The following is an 18,435-nucleotide window of genomic DNA, read 5'->3' as shown; positions in this document are numbered from 1 at the left end:
TTTTTGGCATTTGGTGGCCAGCTGTATACCCAATATTCAGGTGGTCGAAAAGTATTAAAGCTGCTGATGTCATGTGGCTGTTTTAGCCAAAAACATTACTCAAGTTCGTCTGTTTTCTGCAATTTTTAGGTTGCAGAAGGTACTGTTTGATAATGCATCGTAAGGGGATATGATTTAGGATGTGTATTTGTAGACTCTCTATGCTGAAATAACTGTCCTTTAGCATGCTACTATTTTAAATGTGTTCCAGTATTCGTGTCTTTCATGTGAGGAGAGCTGAGTGTCATCTTCTTCAACAGTAGTAGGGTGTTTGTATTGTTGCAGGCTAAGGATGCAAGAGAAGCAAGGTTTTTTGGAAGTGTGTTATTTTTTATTAAACTGAGGCAGCTTGTTAAAACAAGCTCTGTAGGGCATGATTTGTGCCAAAAGCTTTTGTGTTCTAGGTGTATCAGGTGGGTTTAATAGAAGGTATTTTCTTCATAGAAACAATGCCTGTCTGCCTTTCCTTGTAATAAACTATGTGTTGCTGATCTGATCTCTTGCAGGTAGACTGGGTGCAGTGTGATGGTGGCTGCGATGAGTGGTTTCATCAAGTTTGTGTTGGTGTCTCTCCAGAAATGGCTGAGAACGAGGATTACATCTGTATAAACTGTGCAAAGAAGCCAATGCAGGGACCAAGTAGCCCTGCTCATGCACCACCACCTCCTTTCTTACTGAGCTACAAACTACCAATGGAAGATCTTAAGGAGGCAAGTTAGCAGCTACTCGATGCCTGGAACTTGTTGGGAAATGGACCACTGAATCCCTACAGAAAGAAAGGGTTTGAAGCTAATGTAGCCACTGAGCTTCACTTCCAGGGATGTACAGACCTGCAGCAGAGTTGGTCCCTTCCTTACAGCTGGCTTCCTTCATAAAACGGGGATGTCAAGGCACAGTGGTACTGACTCATCTATGCAGACACCACCTGATTAGGAGCTCCAGCCAGTGTTTTTTGACTTGAGTATTTCCATCTTTGAGTGTGGCTTTTGCTCTTAGAGACTGAGCAAACCCGAGGCTGTTAGATTAGACACTTCAGGGTGTTAGAAGTATATGTTGGCAGTGGAGCTGGCCTGGAATTGGTGGGTGTAGGCTGGAGCTTTTAGGCCCACCAGGTTACCCTAAGGAGGTAACTTAGGAAAGTTCTTTTGCCTCCCCATGCCAACCCAGTGAGTAGGGCAGTGTCTTGGGAGAGGTAGGTTGCCTCCATATCCAGGCAGCTAACACTACATTATAAGGATGGGAGCAAGTGGATGAATTTTTTTTAAGTTCTCTTTTGTAGCTAAAGGGCAGAGGAGCTCATGATCTCAGAAATCAGCAAAGGTTCTGTTTACCAAAAAAAAGAAACCCAACTCTACTCCACTAAGCAAAATTTTCCTTAGTGGAGAGCATCTGATCTTCCTGTCCTGAGGAGGGCCAGAAATCATTGATAATGTCTAGCTAAATCAGAGCTTGGAAAGAGCAGAGTGCTTCCCTTCCCACAGGGGTGCCCTCTCCTGTTCTAGGCTTTGCATAGAGTTATGCACTCCTGCACATTAAAGTTGTCTCGCGCAGGATGGAGCTGGCAAGGAGGTACAGCGCGCAGGGCACCTGCTTCTGTGATCTGTACTGAGGGATGGGAAGAAAAGAAGACAGCCCACTTACCTCAGAGGTTACACTGACATGTGCTTCTGTGAAAAGTTTCACTCACAACTGTTTCCAGTATCACCAGGCTACGGGCATGGCCTCAAGCAATACCAGCAAGCAGTCTGCAGATACTGTTCGCAGTGCAAATCCCCCTCCCTGCTGGCTTTGCTGGATGTGTACCAGTGTACAATCAGCAACAGTTCTTGTTTGAAGTTGCCCCTGGCTTTGCCAGAGGACCAGAGGGCTTGGGGTCATCCTGGGTGACAGTTGTTTTAGTAAATCCATTTTTAAAGAAGGACTTGTTTTTACTTTTTTCTAAATGTCTCAGACTACTGACTTGTTCTATAAATAGATTATTTTTCTTTGATTTTTTTATACTTACCACTGTTAACCAGCAGCACAGACAGAGGTTCACAAAGCAAAAACCTGCCCCTGGGCTTGGGTTTTTTTACTCCATTCCTTCCTTGTAGTACAAGGAATTAGCAGTTACCTTCCCCATTCTAGCTTGACCAGCTGCCTGTGTTTAAATAGGTAAATACATTTCATGTGCTACCTTTGTGTTTGGGTTTGTTCCTATTAGTGGGGCATCTGGGCCTTAACAACTCCAGTGGATGCTGGCTTTGTGTATGTGAATGTCTGAAGCCAGCCGCTGGGCTGTCTTGTCCCCCTCTCCACTCGCTCCCTATTGTGTTTCCATTCTTCTGCAGTTCTAGGAGTGTTGTAAGTAGTGTCCAGTCTTACTAGGAGCTGGATTGGGATTTAAAGAAATATTGACAAAAACAAGTGTTCTGTCTTGACTGTTCTGACTGTTCTGTGTCCCTTCTCTTGTTCTCTAATATTTGGAAGTTTATTTATCTGGCAGAATTATCCATCCAAAAAAAAAAAATCCAGCTCAGGTAGACGAACTTTATTGGTTTCTTTTATTTGTGCCTGCTACCTGGGAAGAGGAAGATGTGTAAAAAGGAAAATAACTAAGATGGAAGGCAGAAGACAACAGGGTCTTAGGAGCTTTGAGTGCAAATTTGGCACAGACTTCTAATTCCTGCTCCTTGAAGGCTAATGTGATGTTAAAAGTGAAAACAAGCAGTGATTAAGCATGTGGCTGAATGGGCACCCTAGCGAACTCAAGAGTATTATTTGTTTACTTATTTATGAAGGAGTCTATGCTATAGCTAGACATACCCTCTTTTTGCTTCCAGTTACTTTTTTTTTTTCTTCTCAATGTATGCTTAGTTTTGGTAAACTGATTTAAACAGATGTTACTTTCCTTCAAGCTTTAACTGATGGTACTACATAAATGTTTCCCTATATGGAGTGGATAGACTATCTGTCACAGATGTTTAATCGTTCCAGAAGTAGACTAGTACAAGATTTCTTAAAGAATCCCAGTGTTCTGTATTCTTTCCTGACTCCTAGAATCCATGACACAACAGGGAAAATATGGTTAGCATATCCTGTTAGCCACTGAGCATACCCTCTTAACCATTCCTACATTTTCTGTCGTGATAAAGTCATTGTTACATGTAATTACCATCAACTGGAAAAGAGATCCTTTAGTAAATCTGCATTGAGTGTTCCTGTTCCTCTTGAGTAGAAGTTGTGGTGGAGAATGTTAACAGTAGCACTAGTTACAATGAGACAAAAGCAAACCGCTATACCATGCAATGGTCAATCATGCCACTTATAACAAGCATAGAAGAGTAAACAATGGAATGAAATGTGCAGAAGGTCACACTTCTAGTAGCTGTTTTTCATATTATCATATGGAGAGGCTCTTTATTACACTGTTGAAAGGAGGTTGCCACACTTTTTCTAGTTATGGATCTCTCATCTGCTTTCGGGTAAGATGTTCATAAACTGAAGACCATTATTAGTTTTACATCTTATTGTTTAAGCTTATTTTTTTTAAGAGCATAAATCCTATCAAAGGATTGCTGATAGTGTGAACTTATGAATAAATGTTAACTTTTGGAAAAATCTGTAGATATGTAGTTAGTGGTTGAAAAAGCTAAAGCTGCAGCTGTGGTATTGTCTCTAGATCTTAGAGGTTTGAATCTTTATAAAAAAAACATGCAAAGAAGCAAGTTTAAGGAAATAATTTTCTTACGGGTCTGCTACAGCTGTAGGAAAAATCTCATGCTTTGGGGACAAAATCTCAGTATACACAAAATAATAGTTCATGTGTATCTATCTTAGTGCTATATTCTACAAAGGATGCTAGCCATTGTTACTGTTATTTCACTTCAAGTATCTGACACAAAGAAATTACTTGAGCTGTTGTGAGGGGTTAAAAATGGTCAGGACTTGAGTTGTGTGTCTTATACAAACCATGTGGTTTCAAGTTTGTTTGTTTTTTTTTAAGAACCAGGGCCTGGAATTGGGCAGCTTTACTTGCACAGAGGTAAATGTCACTCCTAAACTTCAGTACTGTTACTATTAGAATTTATGCTTTTGACAGATCATCTGTAGCTGAATGCTTGTGCAGCCTGGACTATTTGGTAGTGAGGGCTTAAGGTAAAATTGATGGTATTACGGAAATTATCTGAAGGGGTTGGAATATGGTCACACAGCGTAAGATAACAAATAGTTGTCTGTGTGTTATGTTAGCCACACTGTGAAACTGGCATTGACCTCTTCAGTTTTTAGAATCATAATTTAGTTTGAGGGGGACTTCTGGAGGTCGTCTGGGTCAACCTCCTGACCATAGCAGGGCTGACTTTGAAAGTAGGTCAAGTTTTTCAGGGCCATGTCCAATCAAATTTTGAATATTGCTAGGAATGGGCATTTGACAACACCTCTGGCTTCATGTTCTGGTTTGTAGCGTCTTCAGGGCAAACTTGTATAATGCACACTCAGATTCATTTGCTGTAGCTTGCCAAGAGACTGGCTCCGTATTTTCTGTAACCATCCACGAGGCAGTTGGAGGCTGTGGGTCCTGCAGCCTTAATTTCTAAGCTGAACAAACCCAGCTCAGCCTCCCTTGAGCCATGTCATGAGCTGCAGCCTTCTAAAAGTCTTGGTGGTCCTCAGCTGGACTTGTTGCATGTTTGTCAGTGTCTCTTTTTGTACTGAGAACCCCCAAATGGTGTGTTACTCCAGATGAAGTTGACAAGTGTTGAATACAGTGGAAGAAGAATTTCCTTTAAGCTGCTGGCCATGCTTTTACTATGCAGCCGGGTACAGGGTTGGCCTGTACAGCTGCAGGGGCACACACTGCTGACTCCTGTTCGTGTCCATTGTTAGCCCCAAGTCCCTTGGTTTATTATTTCTCAGGTGTGGGACTGATGAACTTAACACGCTTTCCATCAGCACATCACTCCAGCCAGTCAAGATCCAACTGAATGGGAGCCCCCTCCTCTCATGTTTTGGGTGGTCCTGCTGCTGTCCTCCTCCAACATATGGTTTGGTGTCATCTGCAAATTTCAATGTGCTCTATCCCACTGCCCAGGTGGATAAGATAAAACAGTAGTCTCCAGTACCAGCCCCTGAGGCACTCTGCTTGCAGCTGGCCACCTCCTAGATTTCAAATCTTTGACTACTGAAGTCTGAGCACAGCAGTCCACCCCATTTTTCACCCCCACTGTAGGTTGTCCATCCACTCTGTGTTTTTCCTGTAAAGGGTAAACATCCACTGCTCTCCGCTTGTTCGCAGGGCTCATCACAGAAGGCACCCAGACTGGGTTAAAATGGTAGTGGTGAGTTACCAGTCACCTTATCCTTCATGGGCCTGGATGTGGCTTTGAGGAGGATTTGTTCCATATCATCCCAGGGACCAGGGTAAGGCTAGCTGCCCTGTAGTTCCCCGCATCCTCCTCATTTCCTCCTCTTTGGTGAATGGGCATGACTTGCAGCAGTTTATCACAATCCATCAAGAAAGCGATATTCCATACAGATGTTTGCCTAGGCTTTGTTCATCGTTGTGGCACGTAAGATTCGAAAGAGAAAACCCAGGCTATTTGGATTGCTGTTTAAAAAAGGCATGGAAAACTAAATGGCAGAACCAAGCTCTTTTCATACCTCACACCTGAACTCCATGTGGGCTGGTGAGCAGTTACGTCAGTCCTATAAATGTAGATACAAGTCCAAGCTGGTCTGGTGGAAGTCAGTGTTACTGATGCCTGGTCCTTTTGCATGCAGTTCTTCACACTGGAAGAAAGAAGTAATAAGAATGACTGTGAACAGGGGCATCTCTTCTTCTAGGAGTGAAACAGTCTACAGCCGTTATCATTCAACAGTAAGCTGTTTACCAGGCAGTTGTCCAAGGAGAGCTATCACCTTTTTTTTTTGTGGTGTTCTAATAAGTTACTGGAATAAGTTGAACACAGAGTTATTAGCAAAGTAAAACAAAGTATTCAATATGCATCGTTGCTTATTGGACATTCCTTGCTGTCATTCTAGGTGCATGTTGCATACCTTTAAAAATAGTGACTGAAAGAACCACTGTACGCTAGCAGTCATTTTGTATGTTGGAAAAGGAAGATTTTTAAAGGGTGGAAAAAGTTTCTTAAAATCATTCCTGAAATCACTGTTAATGCCCCTGTAAGAAGTTGAGAGTTGTGGTCTGCTAAAAGCAAGATTTGAGGCTTCCTGGAGTTAGATGGAAATGAAAAGCAGGGAGCTCCTTCAAATCCTCTCCAGCTGCAGTCACCAAGAATGTGTTTGGTCAGCCTGCCTGAACCAAACAGGAACTCCGCTTGGAGCGCCGAGGCAGCGGGGAGATGCAATAAATCCAGCTCTTATCAAAATTCTAGCCACACTGGCTTTGGGAGGGTGATAAATGCATAGGACAGCTGGAAACTGCACAGCAAGACATTGAGAGCATCGAGCCTTATGTAACGAGATGGCATGGTACAAATTAAGTTGCAAGGTAAAGGCAATGAAAGTAGCAAGGATTTATTGAAAAATGGAAATACTTGGTAGGAGACACGCTCTGAATGCCTTTGAAACAAAAGCCCTGCTGTAGTTAACAAGTTTTAATCCTAGATGGGGCATTGAGTCTCAGCTGGAGGCTTTTCAGAGGCCAGTTTTTGGCATTCTGTATATTGCTCTCCAGTCCGCCCAAGAAAACTTACAGCCAAGTGCCAGAGGGAGCTGCAGTGGGTAGCAATACCTGAGGAGAGCAGCCATCTCTGAACGTGCACGTCCCGAGACAGTTGATGTCACTAGCCAGCCTGGCATCTGCTTTTAACGGATGGGTGATGTGCCAGCATATCAAACTGCTGCGTCTGATTCCATGTTGATGCAGCCTTGCAGCAACCCGAGTCACCTGCCAGGCAAGGGCAAACTGCGTCGCTCCCCAGAGAAATAAGGTGTTTGCTACTGCTGTTACGTGGTAATAGCAGAGGAGCCTAACAACTCCAAGTAACGAATTTGAGAAATAGCTCAGATTTTAGTGGGATGTGATATGAGTAGCACATTCTGTTTACTTCTGTCAGCTGATGGTTTAGCTTTTGCCTTTCTCCAGCTGGAAATTTAGTTCGCCAGGTCTTGTCTGTGTCTCTGTGATGGCATTATCAGAGAAAAATACTGTAAAGGTCAAAATCTGGACATTGTCAGTGTATTGATAGTGTTGCATCCATTATTTCCTTGCTAGCTTTCCTGATTATCTTGTGCAGGAGGGAAGCAGGAGATAGATAGATGCTTTAGCTTTGCCTAGAAACATTCTGGGGAGGGACAATCCCTGCACACCAGTGTCTTGGAATACCTGGTAAAGAAGTGGAATCATCTGGTAGCAACCCTACCTAATGCTGGTGAACCCCCAGGTGAGTGTGTGGTACCTCTGTTCTTCATCTGCTGCTAGAAGGTGGTGATCTACTGGTGCAGCTCTAAACCATTATCCAGGTTTGTATCGGTGCTGGTAAGGTTTAAAGACGGCTGGGTTGCTTGCTTTCAGGGCGTTCCCTCGCACCGCAGCCTTCTCTGTAGTTTTAAAGGGAGACTGGTGGATCATCAGCCCTGGCTGCTCTTTCACACAGTTACTGTTGCATGAAAGGAGACCTGTGGAGCAGCCTGCCGGAGCCTTTGCCCTGTGGAGTGGACGGACTTCCTTGGTAATGAACGTGTGTGTAGAGCACCTGCTGATTAAGAAAGGGAAGAAACGTGACATGGTCCAGCGATGATGGCCCCTTCCTTGGACTATCACTCCCTGCATCTGCAGGGAACGTAGGTGCAGAAGAAAGTAGATCCTAGTGGTTTTAAGAATTAAGGGTTTAAGGGTGTGCCTCCTATGATGGTGATACTTCAGTGGCTTTTCATATCTCTCATATTTTTCCAAGCGGCATTTGTTAGAAGGGAATGGGTGACTTGTAATGGATTATAAAGTAAATATGCAATAAGAGTGCTCTGAAGGGATCCTGGCCTGTTCCTGAATGTGCATGTGTGCACAGCGAATTGGAGGCTGGAGCACTGATTTCCCCTGGCCTCTGGTAGGAATATTCTTGAAATGGTCATGCCCTAGGATTTAGCGATGTTAAAAAATTGGAGAATACACAAAATTGAGCAAATATATTGGAAGAGAGTGTACAGCATCAGAAAAGCTATTCACAACTGAAAGGTTGGGGCTTTTTTTTTTTTTTATCTTGCTGAGTGAGGCAAGTCTAGGAAGCTGACGAGTCAGATTCCTGTTTGGAGCAGAAAGCAGACATGTTCTTTATGTAACTGCTGTTTACAGAGTGTGCAGAGAGTGCTGCTGCACAAGCAACACCTGAGGTTTCTGCAAAACCAAACTTGCTTTGCTTTGTTCTAAAGAACATCTGTTCCAAGTCCTTGTTTCTGTCTCTGCTCCAGTGTCCTCAAACACAATTGCTTCCTGTGCTTTTTGCTTTCTTCCCCTGGGGCCTTCCCATTACACCTTGGGAAATCTCTGCTCCCAGGGAAGTGAGGCCAAAGGAGATCGGAACAAATTCCCTTTGCAGGCTCTTTCTGCTCCTCCCAAACTGCTTTCCCTTCCTGTTAGGGGAAGTCTCACCTACCACCCTTCTAGGGCTGCCTGTCTACTTGCAGAGAAGCTGTGGGACTCCAAACTGCCTCTCCACACCCTTTCCTACCTTGAAGCTCAGTATTTCCTTACCCCATGACAGGGAAGCATGGAGCTGCCATTTCCCACCTCCAAGCTGGCGCATCTCCATGCAGGCTAGCACCTCGCTGCTGTCCCATTAGCCCTGGCTGATCCTGCGGCTTCTACACCAGCTGGTTGCTGGAAGTGGAGAGGCTCTGTGGCTCAGCCTTCCAGGCAGCCCCAGGCTGAGCTTAGGAATGGCATGGGGCCATGTGCATCTTCAGACTACTTTTGACAGCAGCTGTGAGCTATTACCTGTGCTGCCCATGGCCAGTGGGCTGTGTAGGGCATTCCTTGTGTTCCTCACTGTGGTTGCACAGACAAAGCTCAGGTTTATCTCTTTGCTGAGTTCCTCTCTCCTGCGGTCCCACTGGCTTCTGTCTTTCTCCCTCAGTGCTATGTTCATCAGCATCGTTGGGACCAGATTTGGACTGCAATAAAAAAAGAGCTGTTTTCTGGTTTGTTCTGGTGTAAATCCACAGCTTCTGTTCTAGCAGTAGGGCAGATGCTGATACTGCTACACAGTTCAAATGTTGCGATAAGAAACTTGTAGGATAAATAAGTATATCAAAACCTAGTCTCCTTTTTCTCCTGGATCCTAGTTACAGTGAATACCAAGAGTAAAGGTTTCATTGTCTCTGTATACTTAATTATTTCCTGCATCTGGATGCATCACCATGGATGCTTGCATTTTTTTTTCTTTGATCACCATGAAAACTTTACATTTGGGCTGTGTCTGACTTAATGAAACCACATTAATAGCACTCATCAGATGACTGGCAAGCAGTGCCTGACCCTCTGCCTTAGCTTGCAGTGGCCAGGAATGAAGTGTCTTCCATCAAAAAGCAGTGATACTCTGAGCCTGCCTGGCTGAAGGAAAGAAAGTAGTTAATTCATGTTCACGGTGGAGGTACCTTGTGTTTGTATGTATCTCTCCCTCTGACCTCTTGGTCAGGTCAGCCACTGTGTGTTTTACTTCAAGTGGGCATCAGTGTTTGAATTCCTGGTGACAAGAGGGTAGCATGGCTTCGAATTTGATATTAAAAAATTACAAAGAGTGAAGCACATGAGCAGCAGCACCCCTTTCATTCCCTCTGGAGAAGGCTGCACTCAAGCAGTGCCAGGAAGCCACCTTCTTTATTTAGTGTGTGTGTGGTGGGTTGACCCAGCCAGACGCAATATATCTGGCCCTGATCTCTGTGCCTAGGGCCTGGGCATGAAGCCCCTGCTCTGCTGCCATTCCTCCACTGGAAGGGTTAGCTTTCTTCAGGCATCAGTGGATCTAATTTGAGGCTTAGCTTTTTAATCTCTGGCACTCATGAACAGAAAAGTAAGATTGCCTTAAGTTACCAAAATTCGCTAATGACTTTTCACCTAAATTTTTGAGGAAAAAATGTCTAAGCTTGAAAGAAAGAGACTCAGTGCCATGATATGTTACAACTGACCACCAGAACAGGAATGACTTGTAGACAGGTCAGCTTCGGAGTGCAGCTTTCTTCAGGCAGAATCTCTCTCATCTGCCTGGGAAGATGTCTAAAGGCTTGAGATCTTGCTCGTGTTATGTCTCAAAGCCCCACTAAGCACTGGGCCACTTCGGTAGGTGAGTGGTAGGGACCACGTTGCCAGTATATGAGCTCCTTTTTGCTCTGCAGAGGTAACGGCGCCCTGGAGCACCTCCCTCCACTGACCTTGCAGGGACCTCAGCAGAGTGGCCCAGGGGAAGGTTGGAGAGGATGGGCAGCACAGGTCCCTCTGCTTCTGCCTGCCCTGCCCGAGTCTGCCGGTGATGGCAGAAGCAAAACTTGACACACAAAATGCTGCTGATGAGCAGGAGCTGGGAGCTGGCATGCTCTGCAGAGCCTTGCAGGGGTGCTTCTGACCAGGTAGCGTTTCAGGGATGAGCTCTGGACTCCCAGGTGGTGCTTCTCCAAGCACAGCATCCCTGCATGCTGTGTTGGCCCAGGAGGTTGGCTGGGACACTCCTTGTGCTGAAGTGAAGGCTGCCTGGATTGTTTTGAAGAGGTAACAACTCCTGGCAGTGCAGGGGTTTTCTAAAAATCTGCTGTATTTTTGATTTTTGGAAGCTGGAAAAACTGAACCCATGTTTTATTTCTTATTGACGTTTCTTGAAATACCAAAGTTTTCACTTTGTCATCTCTTAACTTAGAAAACTTACTTCTCGGAAGCTTTTAAAAACTTTCTCTCATTCTGTCCACACGTGACTATCCAACTATTGGATTGTCTCCCAGAATGGAAACTTTGTATTCTGAGTACTTACCAGCCCAGTAGGTCTCCTAAATTAAAAAGTATCCATTTACTTTTTTTAGAGTATGTAAATAAGTATGAACAGATGTTCTCAGAATACTGCCCAAACCTTGCCTGTTTAAAACCAGATTATGGGTTTTCTGTGGAAGCATCAGTTAAGCGGGTGCAACCCTGTCTCACCTCTGAGAAAAGCTTTTACTTTTTCCTGCCAGAACATCCCCCTTGCAGGCAGGCAGTGCAGGGGCATGTAAATTCCAGAATTCCAGCCTTATCAATGGCTTTGATTTAATTCTTTCTGCAGACGGGCTGTTTCAGATTTATATCTTCACCCCAGAGAAGCAGGATGAGGAAAGACCATCATCCTGCTGATATACAGCTTCTTCTTGCCCCCCTCCCCAATCTACCCTGTACCTAATCAGTCTGCTAATTGCATACTTGATGGCTGCTTAAGCCATACTACTATCATTAGTAGCCTTAAATTTTCATTTCCTTTGGCATATGGTTCTTGATATGAAAATGCCTTCTAAATAGTTCCTTGGCTGCAAGAAGAAACTGGTGAGTTTTTTCTTGATGCAAACTATCAATTTTCACATCAGGAGGCCAACAACTAATCCTTGGAGGAATGGTGATTCTTCCCTCTCTCTAAAATGTGCTCAGGCTCTGTTTCCCCTGTTACTCTGTAAGGGTTTGTTCAGGCTGTCCTGTCATTGGCAAAGTGGAACTGGGGAAAAGCCCTGAAAAACTGGTAGTACTTGATGGAGTTGAGGGGAAAGAAGGAGGAGATGCTGAAAAGGTTGAAACCTCCAGGCTTAGGAGTCTTTGCCTGCTACTCAACTCTTGTTTATATTTTATGTTATAAGCATATATATAGGTACTTATACATATGTGCTTATAACTGCATAACCTTGCAGTGTTTTCATTTTTGTCCCTAAATGAATTTGGGATACTTTTGAACTCTGAGTGGAAAAAAAAACACCTGTTTCTTGACACAGCTGAGACACTGGCAATGGGAATTGACAGCTCTGTTGCTGTCCCTTTGTTTTGTGGCTAGGAATTCATGTTACAGCCAAAGTAGGTCTGGGGACACAGTCCTTTTGGTTTCAACTTCTTTTCCTCTGTGCTTTACCGCTTCTGATCGGAGGTGCATAGAGAAGGACTCACCAGCATGTTGTCAAGCTTATGTGTTGAGCACGGTGCAAGCATCACCTTTAGCTTCAGCGTGCAGAGGAGCAGAGGGTATGGCAGCGATATCTGCAGGAAAGAGTTCTCCAGCACTGCAAGTGTGCTGTCCTGCGTTCAAGCTGGTCCCTGAGCTCTGGCTAGTGCAGGAGTGTCATCTATTTATCTTCTGTATGCAGAGCACGGTGTCCACAGACAGGCGTATCTTGCACCACAAACAGCCTGGGCACAAAAGTGAGGCCTCTGCAACTCTGCAGGCATCCAGTGATGACGGGGTTTTTCTCGCCTCAGGATTCTGGTCTTTCAGGTTGTTTGGACACGGGTATTCACTGGGGAGGCTGCATCTGAATGAGGCTGTCCAATGGCTGCAGTAGGACCTTCTGCCACTGCAGGAAATGCAGGCTCTTGCAGTGGCTTTTGGCTTCTGCCACTGTTGTTTAAAAATATATGTGCCTTTCTGGGAGGGAGCTTAGTGGATCAAGCAAGAGTCAATCCTCTGTGCTTACTTTGGCCTCTTTCTCCGCTGAGCAGTCTCCAGGTTCCTGTAATGTGCCAGCCAGTATCAGCCTCTATTTACCTCCTTTCTGTGCATATTTGTGACAATTTTGCTTGCTCCAGCTGTGGTCACTTCAGCTGAATAATATTTTCAGGTTAAAAAGGCCAGTAGCAGGGTGGTTATCAGATAGAGGAAATGCATCTTATTTGCTCTGGCCTTTGGTTCCCAGATAATATAACGGCAAATTGTGTTCCTGGAAGCTGGGAGGTGGCTTGCAAGATTACATGGCCCCAAAATGCATTGAAGCAGTTTGTCACATGTGACAGAGGAGTGGAGGGGGAGGTGGAAGTGGGGAGCATAGCTGCTCTCAGTGTTTAGCAAAGGTCAGACATGGCTGATGCCTTCTTCACATTGGCAATGCTAAAGCAGTGGCAGCAATTGTGCCCTGGCCAGTGTCCTGAAAGCACTTTTGGTTCATTTGATAAAGGAACATATGTTCATTTAAAAGTTGCTGCCGCTTGCAGAGCAGTAAGAGGTTGTTTATACCTCCTAGCAACAATTTCCCTCTCTTCTTTTCCCCCTCATCGTTCCTCTAAGCGTGTCCCTTTGAATCCTTGCTCCTTTTAGGTCTGAACGACCTCTCCAGGTGGCTGAAGATGGCTGGGTGCTTTGGAGGAGAGAAATCTAATTAGCACTCATTCCCTACTGAGCTAGACGTAGACATGAAGCAAGACCAGACCTGGGAGTAGATCCTGTGGTTCCTACTAAAGCATGCAGGGTCACTGCTCCTGTGTGTGGCCCATGCAGGATGGGGTGAGCTGGGGCCAGTTCTTGTGCACGTCTGACCCAGAAAATGTCAAAGTACCTCATTATCTCCAGAGGAAGCTCGTTCCAGGCTTGCTCTCTGTGGGCTACAAGCACCTCTCTGGGAGTGCAGCCTCAGCTGCTGGTGGAAGAGTGGGACCAAGCTGAAGACAGAAATCCTGGCAAATATTGTAAGGTAAAGATGAGCAAAATGCAGCATAAATTTCAAGAGAGGAATCAACAGCCTTTACGATCAGGATTTTCCAGCCCTTGTCCTGGCTGAGGTGTGAGGTACACTGTCAGAGCCCCCCTGGTCCAAAGCTCTTGCTTTTCGCCAAACTGGGTGTTGGGGAGAAGTGGCTGAGCCAGCCACACACCACTTGTGCCCCGTGCACCAGTACCGCGCTGTTCTACGTCAGCAAGGCAGCTTGGCAGCCTGCCCAGGCCTGGAAGCTGCTTCAAGGACCCACTCGGGGAGGCGTTGCTCCAGCGCAGGCTGTCCCGATAAACGTCAGATCATAGCTTGGCCACCTGGGACTGGGCTGGGAGGAGCACGGCTGCTCCGGCTGGCACAGTCTTCAGCCCTGTGCTCTGGGGGGTCACTAAAAAAGCCTCCCATTTCTTACCTGCGGCAAGGGAGGCCGCCAGCAAAATAACCCCCCTGTTCCATCCTGGGGGGTGGTGTGTGGGACAGGCACCAGCATCAGCACTGACACTTGCCAGCGCTTGTAGCAACGGGAGGAAGATGCTCTGCAGCCACCTGGTGAGGTTCAGCTTGCACAGCTCTGGGTGACACGTGCTGCAGCAAAAGTCCTTCCCTGGTGTTCTTATTCATGTGAATAAAATAAATGTATGTGTACCTACCCAAATATTTTAAAATGGCATTATCTTAGCATTTCTCAGGATTAAATTATTTTCCTGTTCTTACAGCATGCATGTTATCTTGGCTTGTTCCTTTGTTTGTTTTTCTTTTCTTTAAAAAAAAATCCACTTTCTTTCATCTCTCTTACTTGTTTCTTGCAAATCTGTTTCCTAAGGTTTTGTTTCTGACTGTCCCCGTTCTTCTACTAAGACCCAAAATTGAGATGTCATGCTTTGCATTTTTCCCTTTAGCTTTTCATTGCCTCTGATGGGCCAGTTAAAGTCCCTCCCAGTTTCTTTGCCTTCTGCAGTTTCAAAAATGTCTGTTGAAAATACGTTTTTCTGTAGTTTTAACTGATCCTTTGTGATGTTTGCGGGTTCTCTTCCTATCTTCAGTCAAAAGATTTGGTTGGTGTTGTTTTTGTTGTGTTTTTTTTTTAACCTCTCAAGTAACATCTCTCAAAGCCATATAGACTACTTCTTGTTTCACCCCAGAAGATTTGCAAGGTGATGTTTTACTTTAAATATGCTTTGTTTTGGATTTTCCAGCTTGCTTTTACACTTGCAGATTTAATATTTCCCCTTGTTGCTTATGTTTACACTGAACATTTGTTTTCATTTTCAACTTATTGTTGTGTTCAGTGCAGTCTCATCTCGCTGGGCAGAAGTCAAATAGTTTGCTATTGATTACACTGTTTCCTATCATAGTCTATTAGTTCCTGCCAATTAGTTTGTTGTCCTGTTGATAAGATTATTGCCATCAGTGCACTGTAGTGGTCGTGGTTATCCAGGGGTATTTGAGCAGCAATGCTGATGCATGCAGTATGAGAGTGTCTAGAAATGTTTCCTTATTCCGTCTCCTATCTCCTTACACCAATCTGTTGCATAAGGCAAAATATTATTTGACTTTGCTGTTCTTTTTTAATCCCTGTATACTTAGCCTAACTATCTAACAACTACACTATTTGTTGTAAGATGGTTTCTGCACAGGGATGTTCCCTGCTTCTCACAGTCTTGTGTAATTCCTGCTCTGGAACATCTCTGGTTTCCAGCAACCCGCAATTTGAGGACTGGAGCTGGCTTTTATTGGACCATCCTGTTTAATCGCTGCTATGCTGGAGCAGCCCTTTGTGAATTTCCCTAGTTCCTTTCCAAACAATATTCTGTGGCAATGGCCACAGGTACCATGTTTAATTATGCACAATGGGAGGAAAAAGTATTTCCTTTTGTTTTAAATCTGAATATTTTATCACATGCTATTAGTTGTTGCACCATGAGATGTAGTGAACAATGTATTCATCTTCTCTGTCTTATCCTTGTTTCTTAGACCTCTGTTGTCCCCTTCTTTTTATCCTAAGCGTCTCTTCCTGACATGAGGAGTCATCATACATTTGATCACTCTTTGGTTGAATCGGTTCTTTATCTCTGCCCATCCCTCTTCCCTTTCCCTGTTTCTCCTGTAGGAAGGCCAGTGCTGTGTGGGTACCCCATAGATTAACATGTGACACCGCAGAGTTTACTGCTTTGTTCCTGTTCCCCTAATACCTTCTCAAACTGCCTGTACACAGCTCAGGTTTTTCTGCTGCTTTGCAGGCCTGATACAGAGACATTGAAACCAAAAGTGTGATGGTTTTGTTCTCTCTTGCCCAAGATATTTATCAACAGATGTAATAAAAATATTTCACAACCTCGCCTCACTTACATCCTTGGACCATCACAGCTGTAACACATCTACCATGTACAATATCCCCTTCTGTTTGCCTTTTTTATGGCTTCAAAGTATGGAGCTAACGTCATCATTACCTGCAGTAATCCCAAAACCTCTTTCCCCAGCAGCCACAGCTGATTTTGCAGCTCAGTGTTGGGTATGCACAACTGGAGCTTGTTTTCTTCCTGCTGCATTGTTATTTTAATTTTTTTTTTTTTGTCTACTGCGTGATTGCCTGTGCCCATTGCAGCTTCTGAAGTGACACCCTGGGATGGGGCAGAGATGCTCCTGGGAAAGATCAGTGGCAAAGATCCCTGCGTGTGAGGGAAGAGAGTTTGCAGTCTGCTGAATTTCTGAATAAGGCTGTTTTGGGCCCCTAGTAAGAAGCAGCAGAGAGTTGAGCAGAGTTTATTTCCAGCTCGGGGCTCTGCTGCCCATCACTGCTGCAGCCATGGCACAGCCCAGCCGTCTCCCTGGGCAGGGTGGGTCAGGCTGCGATGCAGGACGCTGCCCTGTGCCCATGTGTTCTCTGCTAAGGAGAGACCCCGTGATGGGAATTCGCTGTGAATTTGTATTTTATCTCTTACCTCGTCCCAGTAGGTCTTGGGGCTTTGGCTCCCTCGGGCAGAGCTGTGGAGGCACCTGTGTGTGGTGGTCTCCCCTTTTTCCTGTGCCTCCAGGGACAGCGCTGGGCAGAGAGGTGATGGAGAGTGGGAGCCAAGCAGTCCCCGGCCGGGGAGGGAGGGCACTGGTGGAGGCAGCATGAGCCCTTCTCACAGGCGGGGGGAACGAGCCCCTTTGCACTGGCCATGAAATCAGTCATGTGTAGGTTTTTGTCCAGCCCTGGGGGGTGGGGGAAGGAATGTGGGTTGGGCGAAGTCTAGGATTACACCACCGCTGAATTTTTTCTTTCCACACTTTAAATAGCCAGCACCTTTCAGTCCTGCCTTCGCGTCTCCCGTCGGCTCCCGCCCCGACAGCACCGTCGCAAGGTAACACCTCTGCCCCCATTTCCTTCTGCCCTGCTCCCCCTGTGCCCCGCACCCACCCGGGGCTGCCGTGGATGAGAGGTCACGGTGGCTTTCTGCCTGTTTAATCATTTTCTAGTGTGGAGGGGTCCTCCTTGTCCTTCCTTGTGGCCGCTGTCAAATGCCTGCCAGTGTTTCTTGCTCCTCTTCATGTCCCAAAGTGTTTTTATAGGGGACTGTGCAGGGGGAGGGGAGAGGTTGAAAGTGCTGCTTTGCCCTGGTTTTTTTCCTCTCCCTGGATCCAGGGAGAATATCATTTGCTGCCAGTGCCTTTTCCTGCTCTCCTGGTGAGGGAGTTGCAGGCGGGAATGAATGGCAGCGTTAGGCTGGGGCTCGGGGAGCTGCCTATGCAGGGCATGAGCAGGTTCAAGGGCTGGCACCACGTGGAAGAAGGTGTCCTCCTTGGCATAAGGTCCTCAGCAACCCACGTTGGTGGGAACGACGGTCCTCACTCCTTGCTCCGTGGAACTCGGCAGCCAGGGGGGCTGCCTGTGAGGAACAGGCTTGAACACCCCTGAGCCTCCTAAATGGCTGCAGCAGAGCTGGTGCCACCCGTGCTGCCCGTACCTATCTCCTCGCTGTGCTGAGGCATCTGCTGTGCACCAACAGCCGTTTATGCTATGCCCTGGCTTTCCTAGGAGGAGAGGTGTTCCTCTCAGAGGTTTTTTGGGGAAAGTGGGACAGCAGGAGAGGTGCCCACTTACTCTGTGTCAATCTTTTCTCAGTAGACATTTGTTTAGAGATGGGAGAAGCTCTTGCAGTGCCAAAGCTTCCTGAAAGTGGTACTGTGGGGAGCCTCTGCAGGCAACAGGCAGCTGTTCGGAGGGGCAGACCGTGTGAGAGGAGAGATCCCAGATGGCCGTGACATCTGCACCCTTTCTTTTCCTGCTGTTAGAAGGATAGACCCTTTCTGAACAATCACTTTTTCTCACAGACTAGTAGATTGCCAGCAACAGTTGCCACCACCAAAGGCAGAAACTTGTTTGCCTCTTGTTTCAGTTAGTCTTCTTCCTGCATCTAAAACTCTAAGGCTTTCATTGCATGGTCTTTAAAACCAGACTTTGGTAAGCAGCAACAGAGGAGAAGAGAAACTCTTATAAAATATCTTGTCAAGTATTTGATCCCGCTCTTGTTCCCCTCCAGCCCTAAGTCTGTTCCCTGTACTGGCTGCAGTGGGAGTGCCAGCCTGGCTGAGCCGCTGGGTCTCTGTGTGATGCTGTGCTCAGAGGATGGATTTGCAGAATCAGGAGTGTTTTGAGAGGAGTCAGTTAAGAATAATGAAACTGATAGGAGCTTTTAAGGAGTCGTTTTGGACTGAACAACGATAGTGCATGCACGCTTTTAGCACCTGGCTGTGAGTAGTAATCAGTATAAG

The 18,435-nt window shown here is 45.7% G+C and overlaps 2 protein-coding genes and 1 long non-coding RNA gene across 5 annotated transcripts in view; 2 read left to right on the top strand and 1 right to left on the bottom strand.

Annotated features, from left to right (window-relative positions):
* KDM5A (lysine demethylase 5A) overlaps positions 1-3,245 on the top strand; it is a 49,352-nt gene extending 46,107 nt beyond the window's left edge. Inside the window, exon 28 of the mRNA XM_056339218.1 lies at positions 546-3,245. Within this exon, the coding sequence (XP_056195193.1) occupies positions 546-758 (213 nt within the window). The 3' untranslated portion in view covers positions 759-3,245. The remainder of the gene's footprint in view (positions 1-545) is intronic.
* A 2,478-nt stretch (positions 3,246-5,723) lies between these two features.
* Positions 5,724-13,287, bottom strand: LOC130149512 (uncharacterized). The gene is made up of 3 exons (XR_008821939.1): positions 12,146-13,287; positions 8,975-9,150; positions 5,724-5,808 (listed from the first exon to the last, which is right to left on the bottom strand). It is a non-coding gene; the product is annotated as an uncharacterized LOC130149512 (long non-coding RNA).
* A 288-nt stretch (positions 13,288-13,575) lies between these two features.
* Positions 13,576-18,435, top strand: part of SLC6A13 (solute carrier family 6 member 13) — a 36,101-nt gene continuing 31,241 nt past the window's right edge. The window contains exons 1-2 of one of the 3 annotated variants that reach the window (XM_056339222.1): positions 13,576-13,659; positions 16,960-17,024. The gene's annotated coding sequence lies outside the window, so the exon portion shown is untranslated. Of the gene's footprint in view, positions 13,660-14,016; positions 14,227-16,959; positions 17,025-18,435 lie in introns of those variants that run through there. The other 2 variants (XM_056339220.1, XM_056339223.1) reach the window with 2 other exon arrangements.

This window comes from Falco biarmicus, chromosome 5 (genome assembly GCF_023638135.1).
Source record: "Falco biarmicus isolate bFalBia1 chromosome 5, bFalBia1.pri, whole genome shotgun sequence".
Taxonomy (NCBI): Eukaryota; Metazoa; Chordata; class Aves; order Falconiformes; family Falconidae; genus Falco; species Falco biarmicus.
Note: the sequence above shows the minus strand (reverse complement) of the source record. Positions and strands in the feature narration are given on the sequence as shown.